The 25,713-nt window shown below is 36.6% G+C and overlaps 1 protein-coding gene across 1 annotated transcript; it reads left to right on the top strand.

The window, feature by feature from the left end:
- The first annotated feature begins 3,827 nt into the window (after nt 1-3,827).
- On the top strand, nt 3,828-25,683 carry LOC110900650. Its single transcript, XM_022147530.2, has 26 exons — nt 3,828-3,848; nt 4,589-4,617; nt 4,751-4,805; nt 4,929-4,985; nt 5,479-5,592; nt 5,668-5,772; nt 5,893-6,024; nt 7,224-7,361; nt 7,454-7,508; nt 7,830-7,929; nt 8,035-8,162; nt 8,263-8,335; nt 8,456-8,588; nt 8,671-8,879; nt 8,994-9,114; nt 9,200-9,391; nt 9,484-9,552; nt 9,625-9,763; nt 20,908-21,000; nt 21,093-21,296; nt 21,410-21,550; nt 21,993-22,241; nt 22,321-22,759; nt 22,870-23,810; nt 23,916-24,481; nt 25,273-25,683. The coding sequence occupies exons 1-26, from the start codon at nt 3,828-3,830 to the stop codon at nt 25,681-25,683; spliced, it is 4,914 nt and encodes a 1,637-aa protein (XP_022003222.2).
- Nucleotides 25,684-25,713: the final 30 nt, after the last annotated feature.

The raw sequence follows: 25,713 nt of genomic DNA, 5'->3' as shown, positions 1-25,713 counted from the left end.
TGATACGAGAAAGTGTACATAAATTCATGTTGGTGTGCTAACGTGCAATCACATGCAATATCGTATGTGGGCTTTCACTAGTTAGGCATACTAGTACGTATAGCGAAACAGGAAACATAAAGTAAGCAAACAAGTAAACACTGGTCCGAGCTATGAGGTCAAAAGTGTTGAGCCTTGCACTTGGAGTGTAGTGTCGTCACGAGTCACGGGTTATAGACTGGTTTTCTCCAAAAAGATTTACCCCTTTTTAAAACCAAGTTCACTATAACCAATGGCTCTGATACCAATCTGTCACACCCCCAAAATCCACCTGCGGATAACACCCGCTTCGAGGGCGTGACTGACCAGGATCCAGCCACCAATTATACTGAGCATTTAATTAATAGTAGAAATATTTAAAATCCGAAGTAATTAACAACATTAGAGTTTAGATTCGGTAATTAGTTTAACAAAACAGCGGAAGCATAAACCAAAATAGTTTTAAAGACAGTTCATTGATCAAAACAGTTATCCCAACACACGGGTTTGACGAACACTACACTTCCCCAAGTAGCAGCTCCTGAATCATTGGTTACCTGCAAAGCATGCAGTAAGGAGTCAACAATAATGCTGAGTGAGTTCACTAGTTGTCCAGTTTTAATTACCAAAAACTTGTTTCACCGGTTAATTTATCCGTTTATACATGCCCTGGGGAGCTACCCCAAAAGTTAGCGACTAAACTGTTTTTCCAATACCGAACACTAGGTAACCGTTGCGTATCCGCAGGATGCCCCGATGTCAATGTTCTATCATCATTGACGGATTTCTGAGTCTATTAGTTCACGCCCGTCCCAAACCAGGGCACGGTGTGAGGCTGGTAAACACCTAAATAGCGCTATCAACTAATAACCCGCTCGCCTAACCCGGCGACTAATCGGTATTTGTAGTAGGGACTTGAGTGATAGAGTTTCGTTTAGTGCCGTTAGTTGCAATCCGTATAAACAGTAATTAACCAAAAGGTTTCCCAATACCCGGGAAGGAAAAGTAAGTTGTGTTCCCAATAACCAGGGAAAATATGTAAATGGTATCCCCTTTTACCAGGGGATAGGATTGTCCAAAAGGTTTCCCAATACCAGGGAAGGAAAAGTAAGTTTTGTTCCCAATAACCAGGGAAAGTATGTAAATGGTATCCCCTTTTACCAGGGGATAGGGTTGTTAGTCTCGTGTCCCAAACCACCGGGACGCATGCTTTTAAGTTGTGAACTCACCTTGGGTTGCTCGGTAGGTTTAGGTTACTTGTCAATCACGTTGGTCACCACGTCCTAACATGGTTACCGGTATAGGTCAGGTTCGGTATACAAGTATTCACGTAAAACTTACACATAACTAACATGTATCAAGCATATAAGTAAACAGTGGGTTAATGGGCCGGCCTAAATAATTAAGCAGTCAACAGCAACACATAGTTCATTTAACAGATAGCCCAAGTTAACACAGAATGGCCCAATAACCAGAATGGACAGCCCACTCGCAACCAGCTGGTCTCGAGTCGCAACCAGGTGGTCTCGGCTTGTCACGCTGTGGTTACGAGTCGTAACCGTGGTCTCGAGTCATCATGTTTTGGTTGCGAGTCGCAACGGCGTGATTTCGAGTCGCAATCTCGTGGTTTCGAGTAGTCATGCTGTGGTTGCGAGTCGCAACTACGTGGTCTCGAGTTGTCTTGCCTTGGTTGCGAGTCGCAACGACGCGGTTGCGAGTCGTAAGCTGTCCCTTTCACGTACACGTGATGATGCAGATGCAACAGTCCGAAATTGTACCATGTATTCAGACCCAGATTAGGAAACAACCAATAAGGTTTCACTAACACTTTTCCTAAACTGACCAGCAATGAAAATAGATCAAACTTTGCCATTTTTACATCTTCAAGTCATATTCAAACAAGTTCATCTTATGTTCATCATTTTCTAGGGTTTTCATGCCAACATAAACACACATTTATGAACCGAAAATCACATATTTCTAGCAAGATCATCATGCAAGAACAAGAAACACACATGCTTGTAGCCGAAATCTCATATTTAACAACATCATTTTGCAAGGACAATGAAGCATAGATTGGTTAGCCATGAATACTCTTAGACTACCATTTTCTAACCATTTTTAAACATGTTACCACATATTGTCAAGCTTTACGAACCAACCTAAGAATCATGCATCTTGTTTCTAACCAAACATTTCTAGTTCATTTATCACACATAATTTCTACACACAAAATAGAACACTAACCGGTTTGAGAAAAAGAAGCCGTAAACAAGGAAAAGAACCGAGAAGATGGAGTGTCCGAGTTAGTGGTCTTGACCGAGTCCTTGTCCGGGATCCTTGCTTGAACCGAAAATTGAAAGGGATTGGGGTGTGTTGTTGAGGGTTTCTAGTTGAGAGAAAAATAGTAGAAGTGTGTTTGTGTGTTGTGTATGAAATGAGGGAAAGTGGGGAAAGATGGGGTATATATACCAAGGGATGTTTCGGGTTGGGCTTGGGGTTTCGGCCCAAACCGGTTACGGCCCAAAGGCCCACTCGCAACCGCCCGGTTGCGAGTCATGGTCTCGACTCACGTACATTTATATATAATACGTACATTCAACACACATTAAGCAAATAAAGATCACGTTTCCATTTAATAATATTTATATACACAAAATATTACAAGGTGTTCGTTCGGAAAAACCTCGAGTGTCACATTGTAGGTTCCATAAGCGCTTTCCACACTAAGTGCTTCTGTCAACGTCCTTCTCGTACTTGGAGTATTCTCATTTGTTCGGTTTGTTGAATCATCTCCACCATTGCTAGCAAACGCATACATTTCACTGAATGGGTTCATGAATTCTTCCATTGTTAAGTACCTGAGATGTTTATCAAACACTTAGTAAAATTTTGAATTTCAAAGATGTAAACACAAGGACACTTGGATCGAATGGTTCGTTCGATCGACCAGCACACCCACAATCGGCTGACTCGTTCGATCGGCTGACAAACACAATTATGTAATCAGTACACAATTACTGTCCGATCGAGTGGCGTATTCGATCGGCTAGCAATATGATGTCAGCAACAATGTCAAAAGTCAACAATGCTGTCCGATCGAATTGCTCGTTCGATCGGCTAACACTGATGAAGTCAGCAACACTTGAGAATATCTGAACGGTTATGCAACTGGAATGATGACGTCAGCAAGTACAAGAATCGGCTAGGTCGTTCGACCGGCTGACATCAGCAAACATGAACAGTTTTCCATGGATTTTGATCAATTTGAACAAGTTTTAGATTGAATATGATTGTGAAACTTTGTAGGATTGTAATTCTAATGATTGCGATTCGATTGATAGCAAATTTGTCAGTTTTTTACCGTAAAATCTCACTGAATTTTAAGTTTTTCTGGTTTTATGATGAAAAAGTGAAAAGTAAAGCTAGATCTGAGAAGAATATAGAAGAATCGGTCAAATTTCCGGCGAAATTTGAGTCGGAATGATAGAAATAACAAATTTCCGGTGAAATTTGTTTCTGACACAGCAAACACGACTTGAATTCCGGTGAATTCGTCTCTAAATCAACAAGAACGGCTTGAATTCCGGTGAATTCGTCTCTGTAGGTCTCGATTCAGCTTCCTAAAGCTCTGATACCACTTGTTGGTCCCCCTGATGGGATCTTCCTGTTCTTAAACGTAGTTGAATCGTAAAGTGATTAATGCGCGGAATTCATGTAATCACGTAGTAGATATACAAAGACAATATTCTACTCTGAATCACCGTCTAAGATTCTATTGAATGATGTGAAAGTGTACAGGAACCAGAATGAACTCAGACATACAAAAGGTAGGTAGCCAGTGAAAGTGTCAAAAGGTTCTAAATAAACTAACCTACCGGCTATTTATAGGCATGGACAGAATAAGAGAGTGCTGGCTGATCGGCTGGGCTAGCCGATCGGCTGACAATGCTAACCAATCGAGTAGCCTGCTCGATCGGCCGGGTTGTCCGATCGGCTGGGCTAGCCGATCGGCTGGCATCAACAGCACTTAACAAAAACTTCACCAATTCTGTCCTGCTTTACATACACACAAACAAAACATTCATACAACTATACAAAATACGACTACATATTGACGGAAGCTACAGACGTTATTGCACTAACATAAACCTGTAAGTTGTTTTTTGTTTAATTCATTCATTAATCATTATTCATGTGTTCTTCCTTTTATTTAATTTTTCACACTATGTTTATGTTTATTTAATATGTTTATTTAGGGGTTTTAAGAATATCCTTTTGTTATGTAATATGATGTTTATGCAAAACATTATAACCTATTTTAATGCAGAATGTGATGTTTATAGTAAACCCCAATCCGATTGTATTTGAATATTGTTTTTTTAGGATTTTATTGATTTGAAAGTAAACAATATTGTTTATATGATTTTTTCAATCTGATGTATTGTTTTATGTGATGTTTATTTGTTATTTTTATATTTGGTATCATAATTTTTATGTCATCGTTTGCCTTCATAATTTTTATAATAATTCATATGACGTTGTTTGTTTATTTAACCTGTTTTTATAGGTTTTTGATATGGCTAAAAGTTCATCAAGGTATTTTTTTGTTCATTTTGTTACTTTATTTAACATTTTATTTGTACAATATGGTTTTTTTATTTATTTATTATTTTCGCTCACACTAACCTTAACATGTTACAGTTTATTAACATTGTCAATTTTAAATCAGTTTCAGAGCACCCTGGTTCTTAAGGCTAATGAATGTAGCAGACGAACTTATTCTGGTAAATGATAAATTATTACATAATTTTTGTTTACTTCTTATTAAATACAGTTTATTATTATTGTGTTCTTTCTATATTTTCACTAGAATTATAATTCATTTTTGCGTTTGTTTGTTTTATTAGTCCATTCCAGATGATGCTGCGTGCAAACTATGGGGTGTTGATAAAGGCCCTACCAATGTTATCATACACACTGAAGATGGCCGATTATTTAATTTTTTTTAAGCGCTGGTAAAGGAAAGTTATTCCTCTTCCATGGTTGGTCCAATGTTGTAGAACATTTGCGACTAACGAATGGCTGTTTGGTAGTATTTAATCCTGTATCTTCTACTACTTTTAAATTAACATCTTACGTTGATCGGGTTAGTCGTGGCTCTTTTTGGACGTATCTGCTCCCTCCATCATCGAATTTTTATGTAAGATATATTCTATTTTTGTTAATTGTATTGATGTATTATTTTACTTGACCAATATCTGACTATATTTTTTTATTTATTTTTTATTCCCACCGGTCATTCCTGAATCTATCTTGCCAAAAGTTTATGATTATTCCTCAAATGATGTAATATCTACTGTAATGATAGATAACAAAATTTTTAAAGTTGCCATTGAAACGTCTGACGGTAAAGTTGGTTTTACCATTGGTTTTGACGTAATTGTGAGTCTGTTACAGTTGAAGGCTGATTGTATTTTGTTATTTACAAAAGGTTTTGGTCATTTTTTCCATTTAAAAGTTTTTGGAAAAAATGGTGTTGAAATAAATTTTCCTGATGTAGATGTTGATCAGGTAAGTTAAATTTTGTTACTTAATTATATATTTTAAATATGTTAATGTAATACATGTTATATCTCATATTTGCAGGTTGAAGCTTCACCTATCGATGCTGAAAATGAAGCTGATGATCAAATAGATGGTTATGTTCGTCGTTTTAGTCGTTTTAGTCGTATGGCTGGAGAACGTTATTTTGTAAGTTTTAATATATTTTACCAACCTCTAAAAAACAAGTGTTGCAATTTTTTGTTACTTAATAAACATTGTTCTTTTAGTTTCATATTTATTATTAATTTTATTTTTACAACTATACAGAGGATTCCTGATCCTGTTTCACGGATGGCTAGACTTCATGATGGTTTAAGAGATATCACCGTTAGGATTATGCATTTTGATCCACCAAAGCAATTTACCAACGGTACAAGACGTGAAAAAAAACCGGCGGAGGTTGGCGATACGCGTTAACCAGTTGGAAGAAGTTCATGAAAGCTGCTAGAATTAAGTCCCGTGACACGGTTCACTATCTTTTGATGAAAATGACCAGGTGTTGAGGGTTGAACGAGTTGAACCTTACGATAGCCGTACTCATTAGTTATATGACATTTAGGGCATGTTTGTTGCCTTTCATATGTTAGATTGGAACTTTATATATGTTTTTTTTTTTTTTTTGACATTTGTTATGGTTTTTAATATCAAGTTATTTAATTTTTCCATATAATAACTCTGTTTTTATCCACTCATTTGTCATGTCTTCAAAGTTTAATCTATTTGTTAAATAGTAATAATTTAAATTTTATAAATCTTTGTTTGATGGTAATGATGTTACAAATTTAGCAAAACATTTTATCAAACATAGTTTTATGTTAATCAATTAACCATTTAACATTATTTAAAATAATTTGGATCTCATTCTTTCTTTAATCTTTTTCATTTATCTACAGAGAGTATATTATTGTAATTATTATAGCATGGTATTATCAACCTTTATTACTACATATAGAATAGATAGATAGATAACCTTATGATTATCATTTTTAAACCTTGCATTATAGTTTTGAGATGTTTTATTCTAAGGTTTTTATATAAGATTTTACATAAACAAAAAAGTTTATATTCACTTTAATTATATAAAGTCAACTGTCACTTAGTATGTTGCAAATTCAAAATTTCGTTCTTAATTTGCAAGTGAATAATCATAAAATTTTGTATTTAATTTACAAATTCAACATTATAATTAAGGAAACTTTTTATTCATAAAAATGTAATAAAATATATTTTTAATATTTTAGTAAAGGTTGTCAATCATATAAAATATGTTTCAAATATAAAATTTTACATTAATATTTGTAAATAATTTTTAAATTCTTAATGTGAACCCGAAGTAATATACTTAATATGTACAGTTTCTGTTTTTACAAATTTGAATTTATGTTAATTGGTCTTATCAAATTACAAATTATATCGTTTCCTTATTTATTTTATTTTAAAAACAAGTTTTATTTTGATTAGAAATACTGATAATATATTAGTAAAAATATTAACTTTATTAATTTGATATAAATAGATCATTCCTTTTCTTTTTAAACCAAAGTAATATTTTTGCAACAATCTATTTGTTCTTAGTTATAATGGAAAACGATGATCAGATCACCTTGCTCAACGATATCGATGCTCTTACCACAAACTACACTATCAAGGTTAAAATTGTTAGTTTGTGGAGGAAGAAGATGAGGGATAATGAAAGGAAGACATATCGTATAGATATGATACTGATGGATGAAAAGGTAAAGTAATGATTTAATCTTTTTTGTTTAAATTATAGTGATTTTTATAGCCTTTTAACATACCCTTTGCATGTTATTCTTTATTTACACAGAGGGTAGCAAGATTCAAGCTTCTTGCTTGCATAGGCTATTTTCAAAGTTTGAGAGGCATCTTAATGTTGATGAATGCTTATCAATAAACGACCATCTCTTGCTGCGAACACTGCATCTTTCAAGATTTTTCCTAACAATCAGAAGCTATCTTTTTATTATCATACGTTCGTGGAAAACTGCAATATATGGGAAGGTCCGCAGTACGTTTTCAATTTTGTTGACTTTAATGATGTTCTTTCCAAGAAAATAAAAGAGGGTACGACAACAGGTATGTTTAGTTTTTATTTTGAAACTTTATATAGCATAATTTTTGGTTGTTGATTTTGTATATTTTTTTATTTCCTTATATATGATGTCATCTATTTTTTTTGTTAGATTTCATTGGTTATGTTGGTGTTTGTTATAACATCGAGGAGACTAACAAAAAGGATGGTAGTAAAGGGAAACGCCTTAATCTTAAGCTTCAAGATCTTGAGTAATACATTTATAAATTGTGTTTAATTTTTTATTTTCCATTTTATGCTTTCTAATATACAAAATGTTTTTAAACTTATATTTTTTTCTATAAAAACTATTGTAGAGATGTTCAGATCGATTTAACTCTTTGGGATGATTACGCTAAGGACATGTATTCTTACATGATTAGTGAAAAGCATGAAGCACATGTTGTCGCTGTTGTCCATTTTGGTTCAGTTAAAACATACAAAGGTATTTAATTCATACTGCATTTTATATAAAACAAATATCAATAGAATTGTTACTTTTTATCTATTTTTTTATTGCTTAAATTATTGTTACCTAACAATAGGCAAATGGGGATTTTCTAATAACTTTGATGGTTCACGACTTTTCATTAACGAGAATTTTGATGACATGCTATTGTTCAAGCAATAGTAAGTGTTATTAGTTAAACATATTTTTTAAATTTTATCAACTTTACGTAATTTTATTTATTATTTATTTTTAATTAAACATTTTTATTTATTTAAAATGTCTTATAGGTTTCTTGCAAAACTTTCTGCTTCAACTGAGTCAAGTAGCCATGCTGGGTCATATATGATGTCTTCTGTCGAAGATGAATTTTTAAAGAATGATGTTTTTTCACCAATTGCTTATCTTGCATCAATCTTAGAGGTTTTCCTTAACATTTAATGTTTTAGATTTTTTATATTAACAGAATTTTAATGAATTTTTTTTCTTTTATTATATTAAACAGCCAAAGAAAGTTGTTGTTGTTGGAACTATTGTAGCAATCGTTTCAGATAAGATGTGGTATTATGATGGGTGTAACTATTGCAAGTCAAAAGTTGAGCAAAAGTTTGAAACCTACGATAAGGATGATGGAACAAGTGATGTCAGAGATGAGAAGTTGTATCAATGTTCTAACAAGGATTGTAATGGAAAAGAAGTTTTCCCGCTGTCCAGGTAAAGTGTTTGTTAGTAATACTTTTAGTTATTTGTCATACAACAACAACGACGTAGGTCGTCTATATTATATATTCACAAATGTTTGTTTATTAATTAAAAACAATTTTTAAGGTTTAAAATACCGATTCGCGTTCAAGATTCAACCGGTACTGTGACGCTTACATTATTTGACCACGAGGCGTTGATGTTTGTTGGGAAAACTGCAAAAGAACTTATACAAATTCAGGATAAGGTTATATTTAGTTATAATTTATATTTATTCAAATTAAAGTTTTGTACATTTATTGTAATGACACATTATATTTTTTTAAATATAGTTATTGAAGACAAATGATTTTCCAAGAGAATATCCCGTTGAATTTGAAGAGTTGGTTAACCTAAAGTGTGCTTTCGTGATTAAAGTAACTGACTTTACTATTGTCAATGCTGTTGAGAATTATGGAATATCAGTTGTTACGACTGATGATGACATCTTCGATAAGCTCAACAAAAAATTTAAAATTGACCAAGTAAGTGATTGTTTTTTTAATATATAGTTGCACTTTCAAAACCGTTTAAAATAAGTTGAACTATTTGTTGTTTGCTTTTCATGTTTTCACAGCTTGATGTTCCTGAATCTTTTGGTATGAGTCAGTCTGAGTTCCAAACTTCTGGTGCTGAATGTTTGAAGGTATAACTTAAAAAATAAACTTATGTATAAGTTTAATAGTTGTCTTACTTATAATTTGTTTATTTCTTTAAGGATTCTGATTCTTACACTGGGGATAACACCACACCTGTTTCAAAGGATATTGTGTGTGAGTTGAAACAATCATCTTCTGATATGAAGCGTAACATTGATGATGTTTATTTGAATGAAGTGGGATTGGCGTCCTCAGCAAGTAAGCCCCGCATGTGTGTTGAGAAGAATTGATAAAGGAGATATGACAAATGTTGGTTTTAATATAAAAAACAATTTGTTTGGTGTTTGAATATTGGATTGTTGTTTTGTTCGTATGACATTTTTATGTTTCAAGACATTTTATGTTTTGCCTATATATTGTCACTTTTTCAGTTATCCTATAATATTTTTGGTTGAGAATTATGTTTGGTTGTATTGTTTATTGTATGATGTATGATACTACGTTGATTACTTATTTTATTTTTGTAATGTAATAGTTCGATAATATAAATACTGAAAAAATAAAAAAAATTCAGTGCATTAGTTTTCACCTTTAGTTATATATATATATAGATTTAATTAATATTTAATATTTCTATTTACTATTCAGTTACAATTCAAAAGTTATTTTAAGAAATATGCTAATCATGTCAATTTTTATTATTCAGTTACATTTCTAACTTATTTTTAAAGAATTTCATAATTTTAGCAATTCTATTTTTATGAAATTACACACTATCTTCAAAATTCGAAACTAATAAATATAGATTTCTTTTATATTTATGATGATCATTATTTTGGTTACAATTGATTTTGGTAATGTATATTATGAATTCCATAAATAACTTTTACCTTAGGTCTATAAATTCAGATACTTCACAGACTTTTGAAACATCATCATGCTTATCTGAATTTGCATTCTTAGCTTCCTTCTATTGTGGAGTAACTAAGTTCATCATTCTTTACATTTCCAGTCCGATTTTTATGTAGTTCGTTATAATTTTTTTAATTCATGCCTTTGGTTTTCATTGTAAAGGTATTATTTTTTTTTTTGTAGTTCTTTGTGTAACACCCCCAAAAATTTCACCTGCGGAAACCCCGCGAGACGTGTTACGCATCAGAGTTCGAGCCACCAATCACATTGAACCAATGATAAATATATAAATAAGTCATGACATTATTTTACCAGAATAAGTTATCAACATAATATTAATTCTCAAAAGTTGTGTAGCGGAAGCATGTAATAAGTTGTTTAGCAATTGTTTCATAGTAACGCTTAAAACCAATGTATCAAATGTAATTTAATCCAAGAGCCTCGATCCATGACCACTCCAGCACTCCCAGATAGCAAGCTTCCCAATACCAAGATGCCTAACGTCCTGCGAGCATGTAACACGTGTATCAGACAAGCTGGCGAGTTCACAGTTTTAGAAAACGTTTGTTACCCGTTGTATGTAAAACAGTTCAATAACCAATGCAAGTAATATTGTTAATATCTCAATTCCGAACAATGACGGCTCCTGAAATACACGACTGCCCTTCCCACGTACTCCTATCTAGTACTGGGCCAGACTGGGTCATTAGTTCACCTCCGTCCTCTACAGGCACGGGGTGAGGGTGCCAAACCTAAGTAGCGCTACTAACTAATACCCGATGAGGGACTTACAAAAGATGATAGGTGAGAATATTAACCAATATACCCGTTTTTACCCAAAGACTTATCCCCCCCCCATGGAATACCCACTGACTGTCCCCAACCACTGGGACGCATGCTCGAATGTAGTGAACTCACCTTAGAGTGCTCGGTAGGTTATGTTACTTGTTTAAGAGTTGGTTAGATACGTCCTAACATGGTTTACCAACAACAATTAGTTTAGTATTCACGTGTAGACACATACTTCATCACAAATTACATTTATGCAATATATACACAAAATGTCATGTCATAAGCAATTGTTGATCACATAACATATTCAATCATAACATACATCCTAACATTTCATACACTAAACATCTGAATCACATAGAATATATATCCCAATCAAATTCAATAATTAATACTTGATAGCCCACTTCAGCACTTGTATAATCATGTAACCCAAAGGTTCAGCCCGGCCCAAAAGAAATGTAAAGTGGTTCGATAGCCCACCTTTTATTTCCACCAATGCACCCCCTTATACCCAGCCCACTTTCTCGATTAATACCCTTCATGGTGCAGTACCATACACCTTGCATGACATCCCATTTTAATTGCAACCATGCAGGTTTCCTATTTTTTTTTTTTGACTTTCACTTATCAACACTACATATTGTATCATCTAGTATTCGGCCCCTTTCATAAACAATCACACCCACTATACATTCCATGTATTATGCAAGTTATTCAACTTATCAGGTGAACATTTACCCCTAGCACACATTATCATATTAGCACATAATTATACAGTAACCATTTGGATCACAAGAAATTTTGTATTTCCATCATGCTATCCTAATAACAACTGACAGCCCAATGTGGTTCTTATGGTGGTGTGCGGCCCAAATCGGTGGTCCGCAAACTGAGTTCGCAGCCCACTCCGATCCATCGCAATCACGTCTCGGCGAGCATTCAACCCACGGATCATCCCTACGAATCATCATATACAATTCATTTATACAATTCATAATAGTTTCAGCATGTAGTCGCATTAATCTGGATTTCATATCCTAACAAGCTTCATTCATCTCTGTCATATACATATCTAACATTCGGTTACAAGTGTCCTTCTAGCGTATAAATTTCGGGTCACGTAAGTGTCGTACACATAACATAAGACTATCAACCAATCCTCCTGATGTAATACTAATGCCGCACAGTTCATGCGGAACATGACCCGGGATCGATCATCACCCGTTCAACAACCCGATGTAACCAATGTGATGATCGATCCAGTTTAACCTATCCCATACTCACTACCCGAACCTAGTGTGCACACAGCCCTGAACATTCTTTATAAACAACCATCATAACCATGATCCCATAACCAAACACATTAATATAATTATTACAATCATGCTCCTAAAAACAGAATTTGCATAAGTATGGATTACTAACCGCAAGCCGTCGTGAATACTAAAAGCAACTATGATCTGCACGGGAACAATATCTCGATGGGGGGGGGGGGTCTGATCTTCGCCGTCGCTCAGCAGGAAGGTAGTAGGAGTAGGGTTTGCAGAATATCACGTAAATATAATTACTTATGAGAGTGTGGGGCGGTTTGAGCCTTGACCGATTAGTGGGCTATCCCTTAATAATAATAATGTGGGTCTCTAATATAACAATTAACACGTGCCATTTAGTGGGTTATCTCTTAATATTACGTATGTATATGATCACATGCCATTTGCAGTGATTATATATATTTGCAGTTTAATTATTTGAGTGGCCCAACACTAAGGCATGGTGGGCCGAACACTATACTTCACACTCAATACACAGGGATTTGGGTTGAGGTTGAACTGAATTAAATGGGCTGCCATGATCCAGTCTTAGAATAAATGATGTATTTGGGCTCGGGTGTGAAGGTGCGGCCCGGTTAATGTGCGGAAATTATTGTACCAAATAATCTAACAAGATTACACGAACAGGACGCCTTAGCATAATAAAAAGATATAATCGAGGAGTAAGGATCAAAAGATGGAACGTTACCGACCTTGAAAGTTCGGGTTGTCACATCATCCCCAACTTGAAGGAAATTTCATCCCGAAATTTGGCAAGTAGGTACGAGAGAGTGAAGTGGCAATTCAGGATTGCCGCGGATTCTCCTCCGGTGTTACATCATCCCCAACTTGAAGGGGAATTTCGTCCCGAAATTCACCAGTGATAACCATGGTTGGTTCAACCTCTTGAACCATTGAGGATATTAAAGTTTCAATAGATTCTTACATTCCTAAGTAAACTCCAGTCCACGTATTGAAGTTTAACAAATCCACACAATTGTCATACAACTTATGCTAGCGAACCTTGACTCCTTAGTTCGTGTTTTCGATAGGTTCCCTGATAAATACAACTGTTCTGATGACTTCAGATTCCGACAAGGGTATCATAAGGGTTTCATCAGACAACACGGTCTTACATCCATGGCGTACATACCATTACAACAGTTATCCCACTCCATCAATTAGTCCGGGTTTGTGAGCCATGCCACCGTTTCATTCTAGTAGTTCGAATGTTCCCACGCGTCGAAAGCGAAGATTACCATGTTTACTATAACGTACCGCACCCTCCTAGGTGATACTTTCGATTATGACATGTTCGTCCACAACAAACTCCCAGAGTTTCTTAAGCTTATCAGTCTTCCTAGCAGCTACGCGTTGCCAACAAACAATTTCCGATCTAATCAATCTTCAAGAGTTTTGAGCTCACGTCCTGGACCTGTGATTAGGTTATCACCCACCCAAGGATGAGCGTCCTTCCAGCACTACTCACAGCATGTCCTCGTGTGCAAGGATGGTTCGTTTACTCTGATCGTTTGCCCCACGGTGATGCGAAACGTCCATGCCTAGACGTAAGCCGAGGGTATCGTGTATTGCCTGTCATAAATCAGGTATAGCTCCAATATCAGAAGTAACAGAAGTTGGCACCTCGTGCATGAGGCCGCCTCTCTCAGAAGAACATCCACAGCTTGTGAAGACTCGCTAGTTTTCTTGGTTGTAAGAGAGTGTGCTGGTTTCGTGAGGCAATATACGATCACCAGGTGATATCGGTTCCGTTCTGAGTTTTAAGTAAACCAATGACAATTTTATGGTGTTCGTTCTCGTTTCCATATGGGTGTTTCTGGTTACTGTCAAACAAGTAGGTTTCCGGTGTTCCACCTTGACTTTCGCACATGTCCAACATCGTTCATAGGTAGTGTTATGGGGCCTTCATGCCCGGTTATTCATACGAGACTTAAAATCCTAATGTCCCCTATCAAGTCCAGACTACCGGAACATTGGAGTCGGTGTGCTTCGCTCAGTATGAGTTCCATACGGTTGCTGTATAGTGGGATCCACATTTGTTCCATGAGGTAGCGAATGTCGTCCGCCCTGCCAATAGTTGCTTCTCCATGCCTTGCATGAACCCATCTTGTGAATTCTCTTCCAACAGGTCTTCACTTCGAACAAGGTGAGTCTGGTCAGGTGTGTCAGAGTGGATAGCGAACTGCAAGGTCGTGCACGTTCAGGTCTCACGGTCGTAATCATCCAAAAGTTCCATCCAGCGTTCTCATCAACTGATAAAGCTTCTTTCGTGGTCAGGGTATACGGGAGGCCCTTGTGATCGGTCTAAGTAACGCGTTCGGTACCGCCCAAGTAATGCCTCCAAGTGAATCCAAAGGCCACGATTTCTACCACCGGTTGTGTGTCGTGCTGTTCTTCTTCGTAACTCCATTACGTAAGTCGTCACTTTCTTGTGTTGCGTCGGCGTGTAACTGGGACTCCGATTCAAACATGATGATATACCACTGTATTACCCACACCCTCGGGTGAAACAATGCTCAACGTCTTGCAGAGTTAAGATTCGAAAGTTGGAAAGGCGTCCTCCTGTTCTGTCCTTCGTAATCACATCACTCGGCTGTACTAGAGAGGTCTAAGTTTTGGTGGTTTCCGGAATCCTTACGATTAATCTGCGGTAACATCAAGCGGAACCAGGTAATCATTGTAGCCTCGGGGAATTCTTCAGTGTCGATCAGTTTCCAACCAAAACGGGTCTTAGCGAGATCCACGTGCATCCCTGCTTCATTGATTATATGGCCCACCCAAGACGCCTCTCGAACCCAGAAGTTACATTCATCGAGACTTCGTGCGGTATGGCTCCTCCCTCAGGGGCTCTCCTAATAAAATGCAAGAATGCCTGTGATGTTCTTTTTCTCTTGGGGAAGATTCGGAACGTCATCGAATAACATGGTTGGTTCGCATGATACGTAAAGCTGCGAGTGTGATGACCACCCCAAAGGTCATGGGGTACAAAGTCGCATGGCTGAATTGCGTCGGATGTGTCACTTTAATAATCTTTTCCCCCTGGACTTTCATCTGATACAGCTCGTTCCTTGCAACTAGTCGATGGGTCGTCAATACACGGTTATAGAAAACGGTTCCTTGACTGTCACCTTGATGAGTTCCCGATAATCAGTACACACACCAAAAGGCTCATCTTCCCGGATATATCTGGGGCTTTCCAACGTGAAGACTAGGTCTGACGACCTTCTTGCCGAACAGTTCTCATAGTGGCTTATACTGCTCTTGCACCCATCCTGATGCAAGACAGTAAGAGTACGAGCATTCGGAGCTTCCTCTGATCGTGAGATCAACGAGTTTCTGACTAATAATTGTGGTGATATGTCTAAAAGTTCTTCGAGTTGTACATCGAGATTAGTCACGACAATTGATAGATCCTCGTTCTTATCGCCCTTTGTCTGATTATTAGAGTTAGTTGCTACTACAGTGAGGTCATCCCTTCATAGACGCTTTCTGGGCTGTCATTACCGACACGATGCAAATCTTCTCACCACTCTGGTACTTCAATGCATAAAGTGACGCTAAATTTCTTCACACAGGGTGCGTCTGAGTGATTTGTCTAGTTAATGAACCATTACTGACTACTATCTCGTAACCACCCAGGATAGTAGGGGTGAGACCGGTGTCGCATGCCTGTCTCCCGTAGGGTCGAGTTTGTGTCCCAACTAACATGTGAGGTCGCAGTGACTTGCCATCAGCCGGTTCCATAACATGTTTGGTTTTGCGAATCATCAGGGTTAAACAGGATTAGGGCGAAACGATTTTCTACCCATCCAAACCACCATGTTGTTATTGTCCTATCGTTGCTCACATCAATCCTAACTTCCCTTCCGTGAGCACCACTACCGGTGTAATTGTTACAATCACGCGGATTCCTCCCGTACCGTCATCGCTCCCTTGGTTGTGGTCGTTTTGAATTACCAACGTCCAATGCATGCCGAAGGCAACTTCATTTCCCTTACAGTAGGCTACTATTACAAGTACCTGGGTGTCACGAATACTGTTGCTCTAATGTTGGTGCTTGAAGCTGAACGCCACGTTCTTTCACCACAATGTCCCTCTCTTCACACTTCGTGCCGAGTTCCAAGGTACTACTCATTGTGTTGGAATTTACACATCCCACACTAAGATCTGTTGTCATTGCTAAAGTCCAGATTGGTTTGTAACAGTTGACCCCCCACGAGTCGCTGTCCAGTGTTAAAAAAACTTAGATTGAAGTCAGTTCGCTGGGGTTCGTTGCTGGTAATCGGGGTCGTCCAAATACTGAAGTCGGTAGGATACTACACTCATCCTTTTGTCCATCATTCCAGCAAGTGATTCGAATTATTCCCAGTGTGTTTCAAGAGTGTTGCAAAAGTGATCGCACTTCGAGGTTTAGAGCGTTAGTGTGTTGGGTCCAAACAAATGAAGATAAGTGAGGAAGGTAATAACCATTCATTCGACGCTACCACATCCAACTCAGGGACGTTCGCACAAGCACCTAGCATTCTACACAGTTTGCTAGGCGTTCTGATGAGTGTTCAGGCAATGTTTGTTAACATCGAGGTTCGTAGATGTTTGATGAGAAGTGAAAAGTTCGTGTTTCAAAAAGTTTGTGTTCATGTAAGAGTCACTCACTGCTATGCCTCCTATAGGCTGTTGTGTGTCACATTAATCAAATAATAGAAGTGAAAAGCCGTGTACACAATATGGGGGTAAGGATGCTTGGTACATTCCGTACCAGCTTGATAGGCTGCTAAAGCCTCAGCCACGCGGGTGTTGATTCGGTCAACTCAGCCTGAGTCATGGTGATGTTGCCACGTCCGTGTCCTCGTCCACTCATGTTTCTATGGTTGGGAATAAACCGATTTAGAGGTCGAAACGAGATGAGAGTCAAGTATCATACTGATATTTACGTACTACCAAGTTCACACATAGTAGGGCAGAACCCTCCTCACGCTCGATAAGTCTCACTGGGACTTGCATGCACCCCGCGTTATTATTAAGTGTGCACCCATAATAATAAGGCAATTTGCATGCTTATCTCAGTGCTTCTTAGCTCGCGCTCAAAGTTTCCCCGGTTCAAACAACACAACAGATGATATCACAGGTCTATGGCTCGCATGAGTCGATGTGTGGGGTCACGCTATCAAGTCACTATGGTGCTAATTGTTTCAGTTCATATACGTTGTCAGTGTGTGACTGTTAAACAAGTAATGCATAAAGTGAGAGAGAAATGAACCTTGCAATCTGGAGCTGAGTGTCATGATCGATTTTCGAAGTTGTTCGGTTATAGTCTGGTTTTATAAAACGTTTTAAAACCTAGTTCACTATAACCAGTGGCTCTGATACCAACTGTAACACCCCCAAAAATTTCACCTGCGGAAACCCCGCGAGACATGTTACGCATCAGAGTTCGAGCCACCAATCACATTGAACCAATGATAAATATATAAATAAGTCATGACATTATTTTACCAGAATAAGTTATCAACATAATATTAATTCTCAAAAGTTGTGTAGCGGAAGCATGTAATAAGTTGTTTAGCAATTGTTTCATAGTAACGCTTAAAACCAATGTATCAAATGTAATTTAATCCAAGAGCCTCGATCCATGACCACTCCAGCACTCCCAGATAGCAAGCTTCCCAATACCAAGATGCCTAACGTCCTGCGAGCATGTAACACGTGTATCAGACAAGCTGGCGAGTTCACAGTTTTAGAAAACGTTTGTTACCCGTTGTATGTAAAACAGTTCAATAACCAATGCAAGTAATATTGTTAATATCTCAATTCCGAACAATGACGGCTCCTGAAATACACGACTGCCCTTCCCACGTACTCCTATCTAGTACTGGGCCAGACTGGGTCATTAGTTCACCTCCGTCCTCTACAGGCACGGGGTGAGGGTGCCAAACCTAAGTAGCGCTACTAACTAATACCCGATGAGGGACTTACAAAAGATGATAGGTGAGAATATTAACCAATATACCCGTTTTTACCCAAAGACTTATCCCCCCCCCCCCATGGAATACCCACTGACTGTCCCCAACCACTGGGACGCATGCTCGAATGTAGTGAACTCACCTTAGAGTGCTCGGTAGGTTATGTTACTTGTTTAAGAGTTGGTTAGATACGTCCTATCATGGTTTACCAACAACAATTAGTTTAGTATTCACGTGTAGACACATACTTCATCACAAATTACATTTATGCAATATATACACAAAATGTCATGTCATAAGCAATCGTTGATCACATAACATATTCAATCATAACATACATCCTAACATTTCATACACTAAACATCTGAATCACATAGAATATATATCCCAATCAAATTCAATAATTAATACTTGATAGCCCACTTCAGCACTTGTATAATCATGTAACCCAAAGGTTCAGCCCGGCCCAAAAGAAATGTAAAGTGGTTCGATAGCCCACCTTTTATTTCCACCAATGCACCCCCTTATACCCAGCCCACTTTCTCGATTAATACCCTTCATGGTGCAGTACCATACACCTTGCATGACATCCCATTTTAATTGCAACCATGCAGGTTTCCTATTTTTTTTTTTGACTTTCACTTATCAACACTACATATTGTATCATCTAGTATTCGGCCCCTTTCATAAACAATCACACCCACTATACATTCCATGTATTATGCAAGTTATTCAACTTATCAGGTGAACATTTACCCCTAGCACACATTATCATATTAGCACATAATTATACAGTAACCATTTGGATCACAAGAAATTTTGTATTTCCATCATGCTATCCTAATAACAACTGACAGCCCAATGTGGTTCTTATGGTGGTGTGCGGCCCAAATCGGTGGTCCGCAAACTGAGTTCGCAGCCCACTCCGATCCATCGCAATCACGTCTCGGCGAGCATTCAACCCACGGATCATCCCTACGAATCATCATATACAATTCATTTATACAATTCATAATAGTTTCAGCATGTAGTCGCATTAATCTGGATTTCATATCCTAACAAGCTTCATTCATCTCTGTCATATACATATCTAACATTCGGTTACAAGTGTCCTTCTAGCGTATAAATTTCGGGTCACGTAAGTGTCGTACACATAACATAAGACTATCAACCAATCCTCCTGATGTAATACTAATGCCGCACAGTTCATGCGGAACATGACCCGGGATCGATCATCACCCGTTCAACAACCCGATGTAACCAATGTGATGATCGATCCAGTTTAACCTATCCCATACTCACTACCCGAACCTAGTGTGCACACAGCCCTGAACATTCTTTATAAACAACCATCATAACCATGATCCCATAACCAAACACATTAATATAATTATTACAATCATGCTCCTAAAAACAGAATTTGCATAAGTATGGATTACTAACCGCAAGCCGTCGTGAATACTAAAAGCAACTATGATCTGCACGGGAACAATATCTCGATGGGGGGGGGTCTGATCTTCGCCGTCGCTCAGCAGGAAGGTAGTAGGAGTAGGGTTTGCAGAATATCACGTAAATATAATTACTTATGAGAGTGTGGGGCGGTTTGGGCCTTGACCGATTAGTGGGCTATCCCTTAATAATAATAATGTGGGTCTCTAATATAACAATTAACACATGCCATTTAGTGGGTTATCTCTTAATATTACGTATGTATATGATCACATGCCATTTGCAGTGATTATATATATTTGCAGTTAATTTATTTGAGTGGCCCAACACTAGGCATGGTGGGCCGAACACTATACTTCACACTCAATACACAGGGATTTGGGTTGAGGTTGAACTGAATTAAATGGGCTGCCATGATCCAGTCTTAGAATAAATGATGTATTTGGGCTCGGGTGTGAAGGTGCGGCCCGGTTAATGTGCGGAAATTATTGTACCAAATAATCTAACAAGATTACACGAACAGGACGCCTTAGCATAATAAAAAGATATAATCGAGGAGTAAGGATCAAAAGATGGAACGTTACCGACCTTGAAAGTTCGGGTTGTCACATCATCCCCAACTTGAAGGAAATTTCATCCCGAAATTTGGCAAGTAGGTACGAGAGAGTGAAGTGGCAATTCAGGATTGCCGCGGATTCTCCTCCGGTGTTACACTTTGTGTTGGTTAAAAAATGCATAATAGGTTTGAAAAATTTATGTCCAATTCTTCTGAAAGTCCACACATTGGCCTTGATAATAAATGTAAGTGTTTTTTTTCTTTTATCTTAAAATTTTTTAATAGTATTCAATTTCTTTTTTTGAAAAGGTTTTATGCTATAAATTCTACATTTGTTTCTTTTCATTTATTTATTTTTTATTTATTTATTTTTATTTTTTTATTTTTTTTGCATTTTAGCTGAGCAAGCTAAATGTAAACGTTCGTTAAGAAAACTATATCTTGATAATAAGAAATCAAGTGCAGATGCATTTCCGGATTATGTTGTTAGAGGTAAATTTTCTATCATTTTTATATTGTATTATTTTTAATGTTTACTGTTATATATGTCAAATTTTATTCATTATTCTATTTTTATATTATAGCTGTAGAGGCTAAACACAGGCGCAAGTTAAGAAAACTATACCTTGATAGTAAGAGATCAAAGATTACTAAAAAATTCATTTCTAGGGGTGGTGCTTTGACGTCGTCATCATCAACACGAATCCTTTTAAATAACAAAGAGAATTTAACTCCCAATATTTCAATCACAACCTTTCCTACCGAATCTTCAACTGTTATTGGGACAAGTAAGTTTAGATTTATGTTAGATAATGTTACAAATTTCACATTAAAAATTTAGTTCTTCAACTCCAGTTCAGTTATATTACATATTATATAATGATTGTTTATATCTTATTAGGTAATCAGACTGCTTTGTCCGTTAATGTAAGATCTTCCATAATTACACAATCTACTTTGAAGAAGAAAGGAAATGTACTACAAGATCAGTTTACAACACCCAACCGTACACCATTTGCAAACATAGCAAACATAATCCCAGGTTTGTAAATCAAAATGAAAGAATTTCTACTTGGTGAAGTTTCACATTTTGTTTGTTTTTACTACATATAATATTTTTAACAAATTATTTTTAAAATACTTATTTGTATTATCTTATTTATTTTTTATTTTGTTCAGCAAATAATTCTAATTATTTGAGTAATGTAGCTTATTCATCTGGAGCATTTTCAAATCAGAATAGAAACACAAATGTTTTGCAAGATTCTTCTACCTCAACAGGACCAATGACGAGGCAAACAAAGAAAACATAACACCAAATTCGTGTATTACAAACATACGTTCTCAAGTTCAAATTGTACCGCATTTTTCTAATGCTATGCCTTCTTTGAATTGTATATCACCTGGTAAATTTTATATTTATATTTTTACATACATTTTTAATTGTTTAATTCATATAGTTTACGAAAAATAATTTTTTTTAGATAATATTGCAAGCTCATCAACTTTACCATTGAATGACTGCTATTCTCTTAATCCCAGAATAACCAATAAACGTAACACAACATCTTTGACCTCTGAATCTAGCTCGATAAAAAAGATGTCTTCTGGAAAGCGTAGACTTATTCATAAACCAATTGAAATAGAACCCATACCAATGGCTGTTCTTGATTCTGATGATGAAAATCATGTTAACGAGGTTGTGTTAGACGCCACCAAAGGCGTATCTAAAGGTAACTGATTAATGTTATTAGTTGTTGTTTCATATTTTATTTAACCTAGTTTATTATTCAATTTATGTTAAATCTTCAGATTACGTTGACCATGGTGACCAATCTCTTACGTGTGGTTTATGCTTTGCAAAGTTATGGCCAACCGAAGGTGGAAAGGGTCGCATTACACTTCAAAAGCAAACTTATAGCTTATGTTGTGGATATGGTAAAGTTGACTTGCCTGAATATAAAGATTCTGAACCATCTTATCAGATGCTTTTTCGCTGTTTAGATCACGAAAGCAAGTTTTTCTTAAAGAACATAAGGCGTTACAATTCTATGTTTTCCTTTACTTCAATGGGAGGAAAATTAGATACTAAAATAAACAAAGGTAATGCTCCATTTGTTTATAGAATCAGTGGTCAGAATGCACATAGTATGGGTAGTCTTCTTCCTAAGCATGGAGCCCAGCCAAAATTTTCACAGCTTTATATCTATGATACTAAGAATGAGCTTGCTAATAGGGAGTTGTTATTCAGGTATTTTTTTTTTAATTTTAAGTATCTTAATATTAACTTACTAATTAGATTTCTATGTTTTCCATTTCAATGTTTGAAACTGTAATTTAAAACGGATCATTTTCTTATAGTGATTCTTCAAGCAAAGCATCTTTAAGGGCAAAGGAACTTGATGTTAAATTTATAAAGTTTATTACGAACATGTTAGATTCTACAAATATGTTGGTTAAAACTTACAGGATGGTACGAGACCATCTCCATGAGAATCCTAATGTTACCCTTAAACTTCGTATAATCTCACAGAGAGATCGAGACGGTAGGACTTACAATTTACCTACGTGTTCTGTTGTTGCTGATTTGATAGTTGATGAACCTGATCTCAAGATAGAAAGCCGGGATATTATTGTAGAAAAGCGTTCCGAAGATCTTAAGCGTATTAGCGAGTTACATCCTTCTTATCTTGCTCTACAGTATCCAATTCTTTTTCCGTATGGAGACGATGGATATAGGATTAACATTCCTCATAAGGATTTTGGTCCTAATACAAAGAAGACAAGACCAACTTGTACTATGAGGGAGTTTTTTGCATTTAGAATTCAGGATAGGCATAACAAGTTTTCTCTAATTCTTAATGCAAGAAGGTTGTTTCAGCAGTTTTTAGTCGATGCCTACACAATGATTGAAAGCGAGAGGTTAAACTACATACGTTTTCAGCTAATCAAACTGAGGTCTGATTCGCTTAACAGTCTTAAAAATGTTCAAGATGTTGGTCAGAGTGATTTGAGTCATACAGGACAACCTGTTATATTACCTTCATCTTTTACTGGTGGTTCTCGCTACATGATGCAAAATTACTTAGATGCTATGGCGTTATGTCGGAAGTATGGGTATCCTGATTTCTTTATCACAATCACATGTAATGCGAAATGGCCTGAGATTGTAAGATTTATTGGTGACTCTTCAATTAAGCCAGAAGACAGACCTGACATACTTTGTCGATTGTTTAAGATGAAACTTGATGAATTGATAAAAGATATGAAGCAAAAAAATATTTTTGGCGATATTAATGCAGGTATGCCAATGGTTAACCTACTTTCAATTTATACAATTTTTTGGTTTTCCCATACATTTTATTTAATATTTTTTACTTATCGTTAATATATTTTTTGTTGTGTAGTTGTTTATACAGTTGAGTTTCAGAAGCGTGGTTTGCCACATGCGCATATTTGCTTATTTATGAAAGCTGATCATAAGCTTCCTACTGTTGAACACATCGATCCCTTTATCTCAGCTGAAATTCCTGATAAAAACGAGGATCCTGAATTGTATTCTCTTGTGAGTGACTTTATGATTCATGGTCCTTGTGGACATGCCAACATGAAATGTCCGTGCATGGTTGGGAACCGTTGTTCTAAGAATTTTCCAAAAAGGTTTTTGGAATCCACTTCCATTGATTCTGATGGATTTCCCGTTTATAGGAGAAGAGATTCTGGTCACACAGTTGTGAAGAAGGGTGTTACTTTAGACAATAGGAGTGTAGTTCCATACAACAAAAAGCTACTTAAAAGATATCAGGCCCACATCAATGTGGAGTGGTGCAATCAGGCTGGCTCAATAAAGTATTTGTTTAAATACATTAACAAAGGACCTGATCGAGCCACTGTTGCTGTTTTTGATTCAGACAGAGGCCCTGATGAGGAGATTCCAAAAGATGAAATTAAAGAATATTACGAAGCTAGATATGTTTCCGCTAGGGGTGTTCAAAGAAATCCGAATCCGAAACCGAATCCGAAATATCCGAAAACCCGTATCCGAAATATCCGAATTTTCGGATATCCAAATTTTCGGATATCCGAGAATCGGATAATTCGAAAATCGGATAATCCGAAAATTCGGATTCAGATTCGGATAGTGATTTTGAGAATTTTCGGATAATCGGATTATCCGAAAATATCCGAAAATTTAATTTTTATTTTTTCGAATATCCGAATATCTGAAAATATCCGAAGTATCCGAAAAATATCCGAAGTATCCGAAAAATATCCGAAATATCCGAAAAAATATCCGAAATATCCTAAAAATATCCGAAGTATCCGAAAAAATATCCGAAATATCCGAAAAATATCCGAAATTTATATTCGGATATCCGAAACTATCCGAAAAATCTAGTTCCAAATATTAAAAAATAATAAAAAAATAAAAATTAAATAAAAGATTGGATATTCGAATATCCGATTAGATATCCGAACCCGAATCCGAAATTTCGGATATCCGAAAATCGGATATCCGAAATTTCGGATTCGGGTTCGGATGTCAATATTTCACTATCCGAAATTTCGGATATCCGATTTTCGGATATCCGAAAACCGGATTATCCGATCTTGAACACCCCTAGTTTCCGCATGTGAAGCCAGCTGGAGAATATTTTCCAATGATGTTCATTATAGGTATCCTTCTGTTATGAGATTACCCTTTCATCTTCCAGGACAACAAAATGTTGTATTTAGTTGTGAATTTTCTTAGAATGGATGAAGATGAACAATTCTAAGCCTGAAGCAAGAGAACTTGCTTATGTTGACTTTCCTTCAAAATATGTGTGGAAGTTAAAAGATCGTTGCTGGCAGGAACGCCAAAATTATGTTGTTATTGGGAGAATTTATTCTGCGTCTCCTTCTCTTGGTGAGGCTTATTACCTAAGAATTCTTCTTACTAAGGTTAAAGGACCACGATCATTTGAAGAAATCAGAACATACGATGGTGTTGTTTATCCTACTTTTAGGGACACGTGTTATGCACGTGGCCTGTTAGATGATGACAACGAATATATCGAATGTATTAAAGAATCAACTTTCACTGGAAACGGTCATTATCTTCGTTCTTTGTTTGGAACACTTCTATTGTCTAATACCCTTTCTAGACCTGAATTTGTTTGGGAGAAAACGTGAGAGCTATTGTCCGAGGACATTTTGTACAAT

This window comes from Helianthus annuus, chromosome 13, assembly GCF_002127325.2.
Source record: "Helianthus annuus cultivar XRQ/B chromosome 13, HanXRQr2.0-SUNRISE, whole genome shotgun sequence".
Lineage (NCBI taxonomy): Eukaryota > Viridiplantae > Streptophyta > Magnoliopsida > Asterales > Asteraceae > Helianthus > Helianthus annuus.
Note: the sequence above shows the minus strand (reverse complement) of the source record. Positions and strands in the feature narration are given on the sequence as shown.

Bases quoted from the DNA above. Each gene is read 5' to 3' on its own strand.
- LOC110900650 (XM_022147530.2), top strand. From the start codon at position 3,828: ATGAACTCAGACATACAAAAG. The intron at 5,773-5,892 runs GTAAGTTTTAAT...ACAACTATACAG, and splicing joins TGGCTGGAGAACGTTATTTT to AGGATTCCTGATCCTGTTTC. The intron at 8,336-8,455 runs GTTCAAGCAATA...AATGTCTTATAG, and splicing joins AATTTTGATGACATGCTATT to GTTTCTTGCAAAACTTTCTG.